The sequence below is a fragment of the Nerophis ophidion genome, linkage group LG06 (assembly GCF_033978795.1).
Source record: "Nerophis ophidion isolate RoL-2023_Sa linkage group LG06, RoL_Noph_v1.0, whole genome shotgun sequence".
NCBI classification, from domain to species: Eukaryota; Metazoa; Chordata; class Actinopteri; order Syngnathiformes; family Syngnathidae; genus Nerophis; species Nerophis ophidion.
The window spans coordinates 23,106,995-23,126,558 of record NC_084616.1 but is presented as its reverse complement, the minus strand read 5'-3'; the positions used below and the strand labels follow the sequence as shown (position 1 = coordinate 23,126,558).

At 42.5% G+C, this 19,564-nt stretch overlaps 1 protein-coding gene across 1 annotated transcript in view; it reads right to left on the bottom strand.

Annotated features, from left to right (window-relative positions):
* prkcz (protein kinase C, zeta) overlaps nucleotides 1–19,564 on the bottom strand; it is a 208,396-nt gene that overhangs the window by 55,325 nt on the left and 133,507 nt on the right. The window contains 3 exon segments of the mRNA XM_061903119.1: nucleotides 1,061–1,180; nucleotides 1,263–1,350; nucleotides 5,492–5,627. Of these exon segments, the coding sequence (XP_061759103.1) occupies nucleotides 1,061–1,180; nucleotides 1,263–1,350; nucleotides 5,492–5,627 (344 nt within the window).

The window sequence follows — 19,564 nt, the reverse complement described above, 5'->3', positions numbered from 1 at the left end:
AAGAATGCCGTTGTAAGTTAATAATACTAACAAAGACACTCGTGTTGGCATATTAGCTGATGCTAACGTTGCTACATTACGACAACGCGTACAAACATGCATGAAAACACTCCTAAAGACATCACACACAGTAAGTATGAATTGTTTTAGATATATTTTAAAACTTACAAATGTTGCTTAGAGTGATGAATGAAGGATCTGTACGAGTAGTATGGAGGGCTGGAAGACTCAACGACACTTCTTCTTTCTGGTGGAAAGCACTAAATGGAAGGACACTGCAACGAATGCGGTGAGCGAACTCGTACAAAAGATGGGGCCATAGCATAAACAAAACACCTTTTCAGTGTCTTTGCATGTGTTTTATGAAAAGTATTTGCATTATGGCCTTCAGCGAAGAAAATCCATAAATTAGCCACACTGTTTTGTAAACCGCAGGCTTAGAATGAATTAAAAAGACACATATTAATTCCAGGCGGGTACTTTCCTGGCCCGCCTGCAGTCCAGACCTGTCTCCCATCGAAAATGTGTGGCGCATTATGAAGTGTAAAAGACAACAGCGGAGACCCCGGACTGTTGAACGACTGAAGCTCTACATAAAACCAGAATGGGAAAGAAATCCACTTTCAAAGCATCAACAATTATTTTCTTCAGTTCCCAAACGTTTGAGTGTTTTTAAAAGAAAAGGTGATGTAACACAGTGGTGAACATGTCCTTTCCCAACTACTTTGACACGTGTTGCAGCCATGAAATTCAGCGGCGGTGGCGGCGATGACCAAGAAGAACGCGGAGTTGGAATATAATTACAACACTTTATGTACATATTTATATACATATTAATATAATATGTAACTACAAGCTCAATTCACAGACAGAGTCCCATTGCTTTTATGAGCGGCCGAGCAAGTCAAAAGCCGGAAAAAAAATAAAAAAAATGTTTTTTTTTCCCCGAATTTTTTAAATGTTTTATTTTATTTTATTTGTGGCGGCCGTAATTGTTTCGTGGCGGCCCGCCACAAATAAATTAATGTGTGGGAAACCCTGAAGATTATAAACCTCTCACCTTGAAAGAGGTACTCTTCGGTGTTCATGTCAGGATTGTCCGTGATGATGTCGAATGGCGACCTGCCGGCCATCATCTCGAACATGAGCACGCCGAGCGCCCACCAGTCCACACTGAAACCTGAACACGGTCCACAAGACAAAGTCAGACGTGTCCCGGATGATGCACGCTGGGACTCAGTCTGATGTGGTGACTTGCTCACCGTAGTCTTCTCCTCGGAGGATTTCTGGGGCGATGTAGTTGGGCGTTCCACAGAAGGTACTGGTGGTGTCCCCTGGTCTGATCCCCTCCTGGGCAGAATACATCATTCAAAGTAAGGAATCAGACAGAATACATTATGTTAAGTAGAATGAGAGAGCAGACATCCCAAGAGCGAAAAAATCCTAAATCTAGTCCCAAAATGGAATCACGCCTTCCTGATCCCATTTTGGATGTTTCCTGAAAAGTTTATGAAAATGTGACTATGACTCTTTGAGTTACAAATAGCGGAATGAAATTAATGGAGTGAACTCTCTTGAGAATCGTCCACTATCTTTGTGTGTGTGAGTGGAGGCCAGCTTCTCCCATTTTGGACGTTCATTAAAATCCGTCCAGAACTTTTTGAATTATGTATATTGTGTTTACATATACATATACACACACACACACACACACACACACACACACACACACACACACACACACACACACACACACACACACACACACACACACACACACACACACACACACACACACACACACACTCTTCAATATCACTTAGGGCCCACATACTCACATTCATGCACTAGAAACTAATTATTGACTTCATGGGGTTGAAACTAACTTTGCAAAACTACCGTAAATTCCAGACTGTAAGCCGCTACTTTTTTGCCGCGCTTTGAACGCTGCGTCTTATAAATCAGTCTTGCTATTATGGCCATAATGCAAACAAGCAAAGACATTGAAAAGGTGTGTTATTGTTTGTGCTGTGGCGCCATCTTTTGGATGAGTGTGGCAGTTTCTTCCAATTGAGACTGAGCTTTCAACCGGAAGTAAAAGTGTTGTCCCGCCTTCTAGCCCTCCGTAGCTTTTTTGCACGTATGTTTTCTTTATTCATCACTCCAGGCAATGTTTGTATGTTTCACAATATAACTAAAAAAATTAGTTCTGTCATGTCTTTAGGAGTGTTTTCATGCATATTTGTAAACGCTAGCGTAATGTAATGAAGCTAGCGTCGTTAGCTTTAGCAAATATGCTAACATGTTTCTGTGTTAGTATTATCAACTTACAATGGCATTCTTTTTGTACTGTTTCAGTTTTTTAAATTCACCAAAACGTCACCGTGGAGTTATTGAGTCTGTTTAGCTGATTAGCGAGCTAGCTTGTTAGTGGGTCCATGACGATGACTTCTGTTTTGTTCGATCAGCCGTTTTACTGCTGCGTTACAGACACCGTTTGGACACAATTAAGGTATGTAAATCAACATCTATAGATAATTTCTACGTAAATAACAAATTTCACAAGGTTTATATCTGCGCCTTAAATTCCGTTGTGGCTAATATATGAAAAAAAAAATTGTCCCCTTTATTTAACTGATGTGACTTAGAAACCTCAGAAAATAGTGCAGAAAATACGGCACTTGTAGTATTTATTAATGTGGAATGTTAGAAAAGGTTTGATCAAGTGAAATGAGTCAAACAGAGAACAATGGTAGATATGAAAACACTAACTTATTTATTATTAACCAGCAGGAATATACTCATGCCACGACTATTCAATTAAATTGTTAAGGGAGCCACATAAGTGTTGTTATCATTAGCCTATATGCTAACACGTTTCTGTGGCCAAAAAGCATCACCAAATACAGCACACACCCTGGCTTCCACCTGTTCGACCTGCTATCATCGAGCAGGCACTACAGGTGCATCAGAGCCAGAACAAACAGGCTCAGAGACAGTTTCTTTCCCAGAGCTGTCACCATGTTGAACTCTAACATATAATAATAATAATTCACCCCTATACAATATCCTATCCTAATACCCTACTGTGCAATACTACCTTCGAGTGCTATACGTCCGACACTGATTGTTATTTATGACACTGATTGTTATTTATTACTTCGGTACTCTTGTATTGTTCAGTATATTGTACTGTATTTTGTATTTCTATAGTGTTTTGTATATTGTACAGGATTGCTTATTATTTTTATTGGATAGTAGTCTGTTTATTTTAATTGTTAGTTTTTCCTTTATTACCTCATTTTATTTATTTTTACCCCATATTTGTTCCCACTACCGCACCTTAAATTGGAGTCCTTAATCTTGTTATATGCAAATATAATGACAATAAAGTCCATTCTATTCTATTCTTCTATTCTATTAACTTACAATGGCATTCTTTTTGTATCGTTCCATTTTTGTAAATTCACCAAAATGAAAATGCAGCTGGCCCTGCGATGAGGTGGCGACTTGTCCAGGGTGTACCCCGCCTTCCGCCCGATTGTAGCTGAGATAGGCGCCAGCGCCCCCCGCGACCCCAAAAAAGGGAATAAGCGGTAGAAAATGGATGGATGGATGGAAAATGCAGCTGAGATAGGCTCCAGCATCCACCGCGACCTCGAAAGGGACAAGAAGTACAAAATGGATGGATTGATGGAGTTATTGAATCTGTTTATGATTGGCGAGCTAGCTTGCGCAGCGAGTGGGTCCATGATGATGACTTCTGTTTTGTTGGTTCAGCTGTTTTACTGCCATGTTACAGGCAACATTTTGAAATAAACACTAAAATAAACAGAAACATTCACAAAATATTTCCATGTAGATAACTCTTTTCACAATGTGTATATCTGCGGCTTATAGTCCGGTGCGGCTTATATATTTTTCCCCTGAACTCTAGTGGGTGCGGTTTATAAACGGAAACTATGTTTTTTTTTCCCTGAACACTAGTGGTTGTGGCTTATATACCGGTGCACTCTATTGTCCGGAAAATACAGTAAATGTATTCAATTTTTGACGGACAAAACAATTAACGTACAGTGGGGCAAAAAAGTACTCAGTCAGCCACCGATTGTGCAAGTTCTCCCACTTAAAATGATGACAGAGGTCTGTAATTTTTATCATAGGTACACTTCAACTGTGAGAGACAGAATGTGAAAAAAAATCCAGGAATTCACATTGTAGGAATTTTAAATAATTTATTTGTAAATTATGGTGGAAAATAAGTATTTGGTCACTTCAAACAAGGAAGATCTCTGGCTCTCACAAACCTGTAACTTCTTCTTTAAGAAGCTCTTCTGTCCTCCACTCGTTACCTGTATTAATAGCACTTGTTTGAACTCGTCATCTGTATAAAAGACACCTGTCCACAGCCTCAAACAGTCAGACTCCAAACTCCACCATGGCTAAGACCAAATAGCTGTCGAAGGACATCGGGAAAAGAATTGTAGACCTGCACCAGACTGGGAAGAGTGAATCTACAATAGGCAAGCAGCTTGGTGTGAAAAAAATCAACTGTGGGAGCAATTATCAGAAAATGGAAGACATACAAGGCCCCTGATTATCTCCCTCGATCTGGGGCTCCACGCAAGATCTCATCTCGTGGGGTCAAAATGATCATGAGAACGGTGAGCAAAAATCCCAGAACCACACGGGGGGACCTGGTGAATGACCTGCAGAGAGCTGGTACCAAAGTAACAAAGGTTGCCATCAGTAACACACTACGCCGACAGGGAATCAAATCCAGCAGTGCCAGACGTGTCCCCCTGCTTAAGCCAGTGCATGTACAGGCCCGTCTGAAGTTTGCCAGAGAGCACATGGATGATACAGCAGAGGATTGGGAGAATGCCATGTGGTCAGATGAAACCAAAATAGAACTTTTGGTATAAATTCAATTTGTCCTGTTAGGAGGAAGAAGAATACTGAGTTGCATCCCAAGAACACCATACCTACTGTGAAGCATGGGAGTGGAAACATCATGCTTTGGGGCTGCTTTTCTGCTAAGGGGACAGCACGATTGATCCGTGTTAAGGAAAGAATGAATGAGGCATGTATCGTGAGATTTTGAGCCAAAACCTCGTTCCAACAGTGAGAGCTTTGAATGGTTGACCAAATACTTATTTTCCACCATAATTTACAAATAAATTATGTAAAATTCCTACAATGTGAATTCATGGATTTTTTTTTCACATTCTGTCCCTCACAGTTGAAGTGTACCTATGATGAAAATTACACGCCTCTGTCATCATTTTAAGTGGGAGAACTTGCACAATCGGTGGCTGACTAAATACTTTTTTGCCCCACTGTATGTTAATAAACATCCGGTGTGGCTAATATGTACAAATATTTTCCTTCTAAAATGTGGTGAGTGTGGCTTAAAAAATGGTACACTTTATAGCCTGGACAATACAATAAGTGCAATTAGCCAATTAGTCTGCAGTGCCATGCTCCTCACCTTACACATGCCATAGTCTGTGAGCTTGATGTGTCCTTGCTGGTCCAGGAGGACATTGTCCAACTTCAGGTCTCTGTAGATGATGCCCTTCTCGTGCAGGAAGTTGAGAGCCAGGCAGATTTCAGCAGCATAAAATCTGTCATGAAACAAAAAAAGACACTTTTTAGGAGCTATTATTCCTCATGAAAATAGTGTATACGGGGGGGGAGGTGGGTGGTGGTGGGGGGGGGGGGGGTTTATTCAGGTGTACTGGAGAGGAGGCTACGCCGGATAGTCGAACCTCGGATTCAGGAGGAACAGTGTGGTATTCGTCCTGGTCGTGGAACTGTGGACCAGCTTTATACTCTCGGCAGGGTTTTTGAGGGTGCATGGGAGTTTGCCCAACCAGTCTACATGTGCTTTGTGGACTTGGAGAAGGCATTCGACCGTGTCCCTCGGGAAGTCCTGTGGGGAGTGCTCAGAGAGTATGGGGTATCGGACTGTCTTATTGTGGCGGTCCGCTCCCTGTACGATCAGTGCCAGAGCTTGGTCCGCATTGACGGCAGTAAGTCGGACACATTTCCAGTGAGGGTTGGACTCCGCCAAGTCTGTCCTTTGTCACCGATTCTGTTCATAACTTTTATGGACAGAATTTCTAGGCGCAGTCAAGGCGTTGAGGGGTTCCGGTTTGGTAACCACAGGATTAGGTCTTTGCTTTTTGCAGATGATGTGGTCCTGATGGCTTCATCTGACCGGAATCTTCAGCTCTCGCTGGATCGGTTTGCAGCTGAGTGTGATGCGACCGGAATGAGAATCAGCACCTCCAAGTCCGAGTCCATGGTTTTCGCCCGGAAAAGGGTGGAATGCCATCTCCGGGTTGGGGAGGAGACCCTGCCCCAAGTGGAGGAGTTCAAGTACCTAGGAGTCTTGTTCACGAGTGAGGGAAGAGTGGATCGTGAGATCGACAGGCGGATCGGTGCGGCGTCTTCAGTAATGCGGACGTTGTACCCATCCGTTGTGGTGAAGAAGGAGCTGAGCCGGAAGGCAAAGCTCTCAATTTACCGGTTGATCTACGTTCCCATCCTCACCTATGGTCATGAGCTTTGGGTCATGACCGAAAGGATAAGATCACGGGTACAAGCGGCCAAAATGAGTTTCCTCCGCCGTGTGGCGGGGCTCTCCCTTAGAGATAGGGTGAGAGGCTCTGCCATCCGGGAGGAACTCAAAGTAAAGCCGCTGCTCCTTCACATCGAGAGGAGCCAGATGAGGTGGGCCGGGCATCTGGTCAGGATGCCACCCGAACGCCTCCCTAGGGAGGTGTTTAGGGCACGTCCAACCGGTAGGAGGCCACGGGGAAGACCCAGGACACGTTGGGAAGACTATGTCTCCCGGCTGGCCTGGGAACGCCTCGGGATCCCCCGGGAAGAGCTAGACGAAGTGGCTGGGGAGAGGGAAGTCTGGGTTTCCCTGCTTAGGCTGTTGCCCCCGCGACCCGACCTCGGATAAGCGGAAGATGATGGATGGATGGATGGATGGATTTTAATAACACAAAGTTTTTGTTTTTTTAAACTGTCATGGCTCCAATCAATGTTATGAATTATTCAGCGATTACTTCACATCAGAAATTATTCTTCCGGTTATTTTGGGGGGAAAATATTGCATATTTTGTGTCTTTGCAATATAAAAAAATAACTTTTCGTTTACAAAAAATGCTTAAAAAAACAAGCAGACATGAACAAAATTACAAAAATGTATAACCGAGAGATAAAAATGTATAATCGAAAGAAATGCATAATCGAGGGGTTGCCAAACTACGGCCCGTGGGCCAGACACGGCCCGTGGGCCAGATACGGCCCGCCAGCATCCAAAATCTGGCGGGTAGTCCCGAGTAAAATTTGTATTTCTTTTATCATAATTTTTTTAATCAGTCCTTTCTAACCATCCATTTTTTACCGCTTGTTACTCTCAGGGTCTCCTAGCTGTTCAGGCTAATCGTATTGTCTAAAAATACATTTTCCTGTCGATAACGTGATGTCATCACGTGCACGCTCTTTCAGTCAATTGGTACACGAGGGGAAAACAATGGTGAAAAGTCAAAAGCATCTTACCTATTTAAATATATATATAGGGCTTCACGGTGGGAGAGGGGTTAGTGCATCTGCCTCACAATAGTAGTCTTGGGTTCAATCCCAGGATCTGGATCTTTCTGTGTGGAGTTTGCATGTACTCCCCGTGAATGTGTGGGTTCCCTCTGGGTACTCAGGCTTCCTCCCAGTTCCAAAAACATGCACCTGAGGATAGGTTGATTGGCGACACTAAATTGGCCCTAGTGTGTGAATGTGAGTGTGAATGTTGTCTGTCTATCTGTGTTGACCCTGCGATGAGATGGCGACTTGTCCAGGGTGTACCCCGCCTTCTGTCCGATTGTAGCTGAGATAAGCACCAGCGCCCCCGCAACCCTAAAGGGTATACGCGGTAGAAAATGGATGGATGTATATTTTATATATATATATATATATATATATATATATATACATAGCCCATTTTTTTAACCCAATGTGGCCCTGGGTCAAAGAGTTTGGGGAACCCCTGTTCTCGAAACTTAAGTGTTGAAAGTAAAAAAAAAATGTATGACTTATTTGAAAAATGTTATTGCAAATTTTGTGTTTTAACCACAAAAAACAAGGTTTGGACAAAATTGGCAAAAAAAAACATACCCCTCTCTCCCCCCCACACACTTAGTATCAACAGATAGACCTGAAGGTGATGTAGAGATTTAAGCATTGAATAAAAAAACTTATAAACATGACTTTTTTATAAACATTTTTATGACTGAAAAATATCAAAATGGCCTCGCATGCTTTGATTTTTTAGAGTGCGGCCCTCTGTTTAGACCTTGCTATGTATGGTACGTGGGCTCCATCTAGTGGTATACAGAAGAATCATTTATTAAATATTCAAACACGGTGTTACTGTTCAAACTGTGTTTATTGTTACAGTGGCCACAAATAGAAGAAAATATACTTTATGTACTTGGCACCATCATAAAACCACCATCTTAAGTTCACTTTTCCTATGTTAGCATGCTTAAGTTTTATGCGAGCATTTTAAAGCTAAAAATCACAGCTTTTGATACTTGGCGCCATCATATAAATATGCTAACTTATTTATTAACATGCTAATGTTAACATGCGTACATTTTATGCTAGCAGTTTTGCAAAATGTTGTTCATTTAAACCTTGAAAAAAAAATTGTTTATACTTGCCACCATCTTAGAACTAAGCTAACTTATAAAAAATAAAAAAAATTTAAAATAGAACTATGCTAACTCATTTTATGTTAGCATAATATTTCATGCAAACATTTTAGCTACTTGTACATGTTTAAACCTAAAAAACATGGATTTTGATACTTGGAACCACCTTTAAAAATGTGTTCACTTCTCTTATTTTAGCATGCTAACATTTAATGTTAGCTTCTTCGCTAATTTTCATTGTTTAAACCCTAAAAAACATGTTTTTTGATACTAAGCGCCATTATACTAATATCTTAATGTCTTCTATATGAGCATGCTAATGTTTTATACGAACCTTTTAACGAAATTGGATCTTTTAAACCTAAAAACCATGATTTTTGATACTTGGCACCATCGTACAAGTATGCTAATTTCTTCAATATTAGCACGCAAACGTCTTATGCTAGCATTTTAAATAATTTTGTTCATTTAAAACAAAAAATAATGTTTTTTAGCACTTTTTGCCATCTTGGAATTATGATAACTCGTCCTATTTTAGCATACTAACATTAACAAACTAACCGTTTATACACACATTTCAGCTAATTTTATATTTAAACCTACCATAAAACAACAGTGAATATATTATTGTGGACCCCGACTTAAACAAATTGAAAAACGTATTCGGGTGTGGTCAATTGTAAGTAATATGTACTGTACTGTGCAATCCACTAATAAAAGTTTCAATCACTCAATTAAAATTAAAAAAATTAAAATCATGGATTTTGGTAATTGGCGCCATCATACAAGTATGCTGACCTCTTCTATGTTAGCATGCTAATGTTAGCAGGCTAACAACTTATGTTAGCCTTTTAGCTAAATTGGATCCTTTAAACCTAAAAAAACCATGGTTTTTTTTGAGACATCAGACCATCATACAAGTATGCTAACTCCTTCAATATTAGCATGCACGTGTTTTATGCTAGCATTTTAACAAATTTTTTTAATTTAAATCCCCCCCCCCCCCCCCAAAACATGGTTTTTGGCACTTTTTGCCATCTTAGAATTACGCTAACTCATCCTACATTATCTTGCTAACATTAACAAAATAACCTTTTATACAAACATTTAAGCAAATTTTATTTTTAAATCTAAAAATCCTGGATTTTTGTAATTGGCGCATTCATACAAGTATGCTAACTACTTCTATATTAGCATGCTGATGTTAACATGCTAACATTTAATACTAGCTATTGAGCTAAATTGGATCTTTTAAACCTAAAAAACATGGTTTTTGATGGTTTGAACCGTCATAACATTATGCTAACTTCTTCAATATTAGTATGCTACCGTTAGCATAGTAACATTCTATGACAACATTTGAGCTAACTTTGTGTTAAACCTAAAAATTATTGATTTTAGTAATTGGCGCCATCATACAAGTATGCTAACTTCTGCTATATTAGCATGCTAACGTTTTAGGCGGATCGGTGCGGCGTCTTTAGTAATGCGGACGTTGTACCGATCTGTTGTGGTGAAGAAGGAGCTGAGCCGGAAGGCAAAGCTCTAAATTTACCGGTCGATTTACGTTCCCATCCTCACCTATTGTCATGAGCTTTGGGTCATGACCGAAAGGACAAGATCATGGGTACAAGCGGCCGAAATGAGTTTCCTCCACCGTGTGGAGGGGCTCTCCCTTAGAGATAGAGTGAGAAGCTCTGTCATCCGGGAGGAACTCAAAGTAAAGCCGCTGCTCCTCCACATCGAGAGGAGCCAGGTGAGGTGGTTCGAGCATCTGGTCAGGATGCCACCCGATCGCCTCCCTAGGGAGGTGTTTAAGGCCCGTCCAACCGGTAGGAGGCCACGGGGAAGACCCAGGACACGTTGAGAAGACTATGTCTCCCGGCTGGCCTGGGAACGCCTCGGGATCCCCCGGGAAGAGCTACACGAAGTGGCTGGGGAGAGGGAAGTCTGGGCTTCCCTGCTTAGGCTGCTGCCCCCGCGACCCGACCTCATATAAGCGGAAGAAGATGGATGGATGGATGGATGGATGGACGTTTTATGCTAGCCTTTTAGCTTCATTGGATCTTTTAAACCTAAAAAACATGTTTTTTGATAGTTAAAACCATCATAACAGTATGCCAACTTCTTCAATATTAGCATGCTACCATTAGCATAATAACATTCTATGAAAACATTTTAGCTAATTTTGTGTTAAACCTAAAAATCATGGATTTTGTTATTTGGCCCCATCATACTAGTATGTTAACTTATTGTACATTAGCATGCTAACGTTTTATGCTAGCCTTTTAGCTACATTCGATCTTTTAAACCTAAAAATCATGTTTTTTGATACTTGGGACCATAATACAAGTATACTAACTCCTTCAATATTAGCATGCAAATGTTTTATGCTACAATTTTTACTAATATCATTAATTTTAAACCTAAGAAAGTCATGGTTTTTTATACTTTTCACCATCTTAGAACTATGCTACCTCATCCGATATTTGCATGCAAATGTTAGCATAATAACATTTTATTCAAACATTTAAGTTGGTTCCAGTGTGGTTTTATGCTAGCTTTTTAGCTTCCATTGAGATTTACAGTTACGGATAGCAAGACCCATCAAAATGTTGTAGTTGATACTTTAATATAGTGTATCATGAACTACTTCCTTTGACGCAGCAGGTGCTGGCACTGATGAACAAAGTGTTGCATTCAGGAGTCAACAGCACGCTGCTTTTACGTGTGGGTGTGCTCTGTCACCAAGAGATAAGCGGCCATGAGGAGTGACGTGGGTTCTTTCTGTCTGCTACAAATCCAGGGTTGAGTAAAAGACAGTAAATCCCACGTCGCTCCCCCACAATTAGACTGTGACAGGCGGGATTGTGCACGCTCGTTTCAGTGGCGGCATCCAGACGGAGAGAAGCGGCGAGCTCTCGGAGGCAGCATCCATCGCCCACAGGCCGCCTCCCCCATGGCGTGGGGGAATGCAGCAGGGCGCTCATGAATATGTACACTTATTATGAGTTATTAGCGTGCTGCTTTGCATACGCACAGCCAGTGTCTGCAGAATGCAGATTGCAGGGTCCGATAGGGGCCCGACAGTGCCGCGCTAAATTACCCAGCCTTTGATCTGCCATTTATCAAGGGCGCACTTGGAGTGCCCCACAAGCAGCAAGACAGGGTGCGTAACGGGGCTCATTACCGTTTTTCTACTTGGTCCAGGAAAGCGCTCAAGACCGATATCAAGCATATTCAAATTGTTGCAAATCCATGAAACGGGGGTGTCCGGGGGCCACAACTAACTCCCACACAAGTTGATGCTGCGATCTCGTCAACAGCATTCTTCACTTTGTTTAGACGAAATAAACTCACAGAGAGCTTGGCCTTTAGCTCTGGGTTGTCCAAAGGGCGGCCATTTTTTAAATAATATTACAAAGTAGAATAAAAGCGCAAACAACTGAAATGTAAGGAGAACATGCTGCAATATTGACAATAATAACACAAAGCTGCCATCCAGGAAGTGATTTAAAAACTGTTTAATGTTTTAATAACTTCACATTAAATATTCCACTTAGGAATATGTTTTGGGAAACATGTTGCATGATTTGTGTTTTTGCCATATGAAAAGAAGTTTGTTTGTTTTGTTTTAAAAAGGGCATCAAACCAAAAAATTAAAACTTTATGTCAACTTGGATGTAAAATGTGCGATACAAGCAGCTCTGCAGCGTGTTTACTCGTGTGTGATATCATGTGTGATACAAGCAGTCATGCAGAATGTTTGCTTGTGTGCGATATCATTTGTGATATAAGCAGTCATGCAGAGTGTTTGCTTGTGTGCAATATAACGTGCGATATAAGAAGTCATGCAGAGTGTTTGCTTGTGTGCGATATGGACTGGACTCTCTCCATTATGTTAGATCCACTATGGACTGGACTTTCACAATGTTATGCTAGACTCACTCAACGTCCATTGGATCTGGTTTCCCTTTAAGGGGGGGGTTTTGGGTCACCAACATGTGCGGCCCTCTCCAACGTTTCATTGTCATTCACATCGACGTCCCACTGGGTTGTGAGTTTTTCCTTGCCCTTATGTGGGCTCTGAACCGAGGATGCCGTTGTGGCTTGTGCAGCCTTTTGAGACACTTGTGATTTAGTGCTATATAAATAAACATTGATTGATTGCGATACAAGCAGTCCTGCAGCCTTTTTACTTGTGTGCGATACAATCAGTCATGCAGAATGTTTAATTGTGTGTGATATCATCTGCGATACTAGCAGTCCCGCAGTGTGTTTGTTTGTGTGCAATATAATCTGTGATACATGCAGTCCTGCTGCATGTTTACTTGTGTGATACAAGCAGTCATACATAGTGTTTAATTGTGTGCGATATCATGTGCGATACAAGTAGTGATGCAGCGTGTTTGCTTGTGTGCGATATCATGTGCAATAGGAGCACTCCTGCAGCATGTTTAATGGTGTGCGATACAAGCAGGCATGCAGATTGTTTAGTGTCTGATTTCATGTGCGATACCAGCAGTCCTGCAGAGTGTTTAATTGTGTGTGATATCATTTGCGATACAAGCAGTCCCGCAGAGTGTTTACTTGTGCAAATTTTGAGAGCAAATTATCTATGTGTCCTCACACAATTTCTTCTATTTTAGTCAAGTCATTTACATGATGGGCTATAGGCTACTAAGAGTGAGCAGCTACCCAACAGATAAGCACACAATAGCAAACAAGCTAGACATAGATACCACTCACTGAACCATAAAAGGTGACATTTGTAAATGTAAACAAGTATCAAATAATTATAGTTCCATATCAAATGCACATACGAAGTCTCCAAGGCAGTATTAGAAAGTATCCAGTAACAAAAGTTTCCGCATCATTCAACTTACTGTGTCATCAGTTTAACTTTGTGCATTTCAGTGTCACCAAAAAAAAAAACATTTACGACTCCACTTCAACTTAAAGAAATCATAAGTCCATTCCAGACAGTTATGAATAAATAGGTTAGTGGTTTCATATCTACCATTGTTCTCTGTTTAAAGGCCTACTGAAACCCACTATTACCCACCATGCAGTCTGATAGTTTATATATCAATGATGAAATATTAACATTGCAACACATGCCAATACGGCCTTTTTAGTTTACTAAATTGCAATTTTAAATTTCCAGAGACTTTTTTCTTGAAAACGTCACGTAATGATGACGTGTACGCGTGACGTCATGGGCTGTTATAAATATGAGCGCTGCACAAACACACAGCTAAAAGTCGTCTGCTTTAACGGCATAATTAACCAGTATTTTGGTCATCTGTGTTGCTGAATCTTTTGCAATTTGTTCATTAATATTGGAGAAGTCAAAGTAGAAAGACGGAGTTGGGAAGCATTAGCCTTTAGCCACACAAACACACGTTGATTCCTTGTTTAAAATTCACGGAGGTGAAACTTTAGTATGGATCACAGCGGACATGGATCCCGACTACATGTCAACCAGCAGGTTTTGGTGAGAAAATTGTGGTTAAAAAGTCGCCTTTTACCGGATATCAGCTGAGCTTGTGTCGTCCGTACAGCTGCCGTCGACTTCCCCAAGACACTGCGCGTCAACAGTGGACGTACACCTCCGACTATCAGGTACAGTTAAACTCACTAAAACACTAGCAACACAATAGAAAGATAAGGGATTTCCCAGAATTATCCTAGTAAATGTCTCTAATAACATATGAATCTGTCTCAATGCAACGCGATTGCAATCGCGTTTTTTTTTTTTTTTTTTCTAGTCCGTCGCTATCAATATCCTCAAACACGAATCTTTCATCCTCGCTCAAATTAGGTGTGGTGAAATTTGTCCTCTGCATTTGACCCATCCCCTTGATCACCCCCTGGGAAGTGAGGGGAGCAGTGGGCAGCAGCGGTGCCGCGCCCGGGAATCATTTATGGTGATTTAACCCCTAATTCCAACCCTTGATGCTGAGTGTCAAGCAGGGAGTCAATGGGTCCCATTTTTATAGTCTTTGGTATGACTCGGCTGGGGTTTGAACTCACAACCTACCGATCTCAGGGCGGACACTCTAACCACTAGGCCACTGAGGAGGTATGATTCCTGCTGATAACGTATCTAATTAGTATGGGTATCGACCAATACTGTAGAGTGCAAAATAGGTATTGTCTTTGTGTGTGTGTGTGTGTGTGCGTGTATGTTAGTGTGTATGTGTGAGTTCCTGACAAGTGCTAGCTGTATGTGTAATAACAGTAAATAGTGTAAATGTGTTTCTTCATCATCAGATACTCAGATATAAGTTAAGTTCATTATGAAAAGTATATTGTACTTTGAAAAGATCACAAGACAAAAAACTAAAGTCTGCTGGATTGGAATCAAAATGAAAAGCTTTGGGTGGTCTTCCCATAAATGAAGTCCTTGGATTTTGACACAAGTGCTTTTTTCAAGGAAAAGCAATAAAATGTGATGTTTTTCCTCTTTCACAAGAACGTACAAAAGGTGAGATCCTGACCTTCACACGTCACAAAGTCCTGATAGCAAACATTTATCTTACACCAGCAACACTTACACATCATACAATTGACTGTGGGGGTCCACACTTTCTCCACTGCGGGTCACACACTGACACTCTAAAGCATGCAGGGGCCATTTTGGCATTTTTCATTTTCAAAACAAATACATTACATATATATATATATATATATATATATATATATATATATATATATATATATATATATATATATAAATGATAAATGGGTTGTACTTGTATAGCGCTTTTCTACCTTCATTCTACTCAAAGCGCTTTGACACTCCTTCCACATTTACCCATTCACACACACATTCACACACTGATGGAGGGAGCTGCCATGCAAGGCGCTAACCAGCACCCATCAGGAGCAAAGATGAAGTGTCTTGCTCAGGACACAACGGACGTGACGAGGTTGGTACTAGGTGGGGATTGAACCAGGGGCCCTCGCCACTCTCACACTGCACCACGCCGCCCCCCCCCCCCATATATATATATATATATATATATATATATATATATATATATATATATATATATATATATATATATATATATATATATATATATATATATTTATATGTTTCCATCTTGAGTGCTCTACTCATGTCTGGTCCCGGGGACCCAAAGTGCTGTCAGTCATAAAAATATTAAATCTTTAAATCAATGTACGATCTATCTGTCAATATAAAGTTGTATTTCATTTTTGTAACTTTTATGCTTGATTTGTTAAAGAAAACCTTTTTTTGAAGGTCAAATACAGAAAATATGCCCTAAACACCTCCCTAGGGAGGAGTTCGGGTGGCATCCTGACCAGAAACCACAACCGACCTCATCCGGCTCTTATCGATGTAAAGTAGCAGCGGCTTTACTTTTAGCTACTTCCGGATGACAGAGCTTCTCACCCTATCTCTAAGGGAGAGCCCCGCTACCCGACGGAGGAAACTCATTTTGGCCGCTTGTACCTGTGATCTTGTCCTTTTGGTCATAACCCAAAGCTCATGATCATAGGTAAGGATGGAAATGTAGATCGACCGGTAAATTGAGAGCTTTGCCTTCCGGCTAAGCTCCTCTTTCACCAAAATGGTAATGCGGGCACCAGTGTCCGCATTACTGAAGATGCCGCACCGATCCGCCTGTCGATCTCACGATCCACTCTTCCCTCACTTGTGAACAAGGCTCCAAGGTACTTGAACTCCTCCACATGGGGCAGGGTCTCCTCCCCAACCCGGAGATGGCACTCCACCGTTTTCTGGGCGAAAACCATGGATTCGGACTTAGAGGTGCTGATTCTCACCCCAAACGCTTCACACTTGGCTGATAACCGATTCAGTGAGAGCTGAAGATCCTGGCCAGATGAAGCCATCAGGACCTCATCATCAGCAAAAAGCAGAGACCACCAAACCGGATCCCCTCAACGCCATGACTGCGCCTAGAAATTCTGCCCACAAAAGTTATGGACAGAATCAGGGACAAAGGGCAGCCCTGGCGGAGTAAAACCCTCACTGGAAACGTGTCCGACTTACTGCCGACAATGTGGACCAAGCTCTGACACTGATCGTACAGGGAGCAGACCGCCACAATCAGACAGTCCGATACCCCATACTCTCTGAGCGCTCCCCACAGGACTAACCAAGGAACACGGTCGAATGCCTTCTACAAGTACACAAAGCACATGTAAACTGGTTGGGCAAACTCCCATGCACTCTCCAGGACCCTGCCGAGTGTATAGAGGGGTCCACAGTTGTACGACCAGGACTAAAACCACACTGTTCTGAGGTTCAACTATCCGGCATAGCCTCCTCTCCAGTACACCTGAATAGATCTTACTGGGAAAGTTGGGTAGTGTGATCCCACAATAATTGGAACACACCCTCCGGATCCCCTTCTTAAAGAGAGGAACCACCACCCTGGTCTGCCAATCCAGAGGTACCGTCCCGGATGTCCACGTGATGTTGCAGAGTCTTGTCAACCAATACAGCCCCACAGCATCCAGAGCTTTAAGGAACTCCTGGCGGATCCCATCCAGCCCCCAGGGCCTTGACACGGAGGAGCTTTTCAACTACCTAAGCAACCTCAGCCCCAGAAATAGGAGAGACCACCACAGATTCCCTAGGAACTGCTTACTCATAGGAAGATGTGATGGTGGGATTAAGAAGGTCTTCGAAGTATTCCATTTACCAATCCACAACATCCGCAGTCGAGGTCAGCAGAAAACCATCCTCACCATACAGGGTGTTGACAGTGCACTGCTTCTCCTTCCTGAGGCTGCGGCTGGTGGTCCAGAATCGCTTCGAAGCCGCCTGGAAGTTTTTTTCCATGGTTACCCGAAGTCCTCCCATGTCCGAGTTTTTTTGCCTCCACGACCGCTGAAGCCGCACACCGCTTGGCCTGTCGGTACCTGTCCGCTGCCTCCAGAGTCCGATGAGCCAAAAGAATCCGATAGGAGTCTTTCTTCAGCTTGACAGCATCCATCTTGACAGGTTCTAGCATTACCGCCACGACGTGCACCAACTACCTTGCGGCCACAGCTCCAATCATCCGCCTCGACAATAGAGGTGCGGAACATAGTCCACTCAAACTCAATGTCCAACACCTCTCTCGTGACATGTTCAAAGTTCTTCCGGAGGTCTGAATTGAAACTCTCTGACAGGAAACTCTGCTAGACGTTCCCAGCAGACCCTCACAATGCGTTTGGGCCTGCCAGGTCTATCCAACATCCTCCCCCACCATTGCTGCCAACTCACCACCAGGTGGTGATCAGTAGAAAGCTCCGCCCCTCTCTTCACCCGAGGGTCTAAAACATGAGGCCGGTAATGCGATGATACAACTACAAAGTTGATCATGGAACTGCGGCCTAGGGTGTCCTAGGGCCAAGTACACATATTGACACCCTTATGTTTGAACATGGTGTTTTTTTATGGACAATCTGTGACGAGCAAAAAAGTTCAATAACAAAACACCACTCGGATTCAGATACGGGCGGCCATTCTTCCCAATCACGCCTCTCCAGGTTTCACTGTCGCTGCCAACATGAGCGTGGAAGTCACCCAGTAGGACAAGGGAATCAACCTCGAGTGTATCCAAAAAGGGTGGGTACTCTGAACTGCTGTTTGATGCGTAAGCACAAACAACAGTCAGGACCCGTCCCCACACCCGAAGGCGCAGGGAAGCTACCCTCTCTTACACTGGGTTGAATGCCAACGTGCAGGCTTTGAGCCAGGGGGAAACAAGAATTGCTACTCCAGCCTGTCGCTTCTCACTGCGTGCAACGCCAGAGTGGAAGAGAGTTCAGCCCCTATCGATAGAACTGGTTCCAGAGCCCTTGCTGTGCATCAAAGTGAGTCCGACTTTATCCAGCCGTAACTTCTCCACCTTGCGCACTAGCTCAGGCTCCTTCCTCCCCAGCGAGGTGACATTCCACGTCCCAAGAGCTAGCTTATGTAGCCGAGGATCGGACTACCAAGTACCCTGATTTCGGCTTCCGCCCAGCTCACATTGCACTTGACCTCTATGGCCTCTCCCATGAGTGGTGAGCCCATTGGAGGGGGGACCCACGTTGCCTCTTCGGGACCAGGTGCTCGCCACCGTGCCCCAACTCCGGGCTTGGCTCAAGAGGGGCGCCCCGGTGACCCGCGTCTGGGCAAGGGAATACTGAGTCTCGGTTGTTGGATTTCCATAGAAGTCTTCGAGCTGCTCTTTGTCAGGTCCCTCACCTAGGACCTGTTTGTCTTGGGAGACCCTACCAGAAGCCAATAGCTTGGACCTTAAATCCTACTGAATAGCTTTTAATCTTCCTCCCTTTATGCCATTTCAAATTGTTGAAATAAGCCTCCTCCATTTTGAAAATGATGACAGGAGAAGTGTCACTCGTGACGTCACGAATTTGACCCGGCGGTAATAGTAAGCATGAGCTAATTATTTTGCGAAGCGAGTTTGACCCGGCAGTAATTCAAGGCAGGCGCATATTACATGCCCGGCGGCAATTCAAGGAAATACGGTATGCAATATTTTTCCCCAAAAAGATTTCAAAGTGTAATATTTAATGTGAAATAATTGCAGCCTTAAATAGGTCAATAATTCATTATTATTTTTTAAAGCAATGACAGTTTAAAAAAAAGAGTCTGCATGGCACCTCTGTGTTATTAAAGACAACTTTGTCTTGTTATATTTTACATGTATGCTCTTTTCTGTATGTTTACTTTATAATAATAGTATTTTTAGCAGTTGTTAAAAAACTCGCTGCGGGCTGCAAATGGCCCCCGTGCCGCACTTTGGACACAACTGCTGTAAGGATTATCAAAGCTCTACGATGTG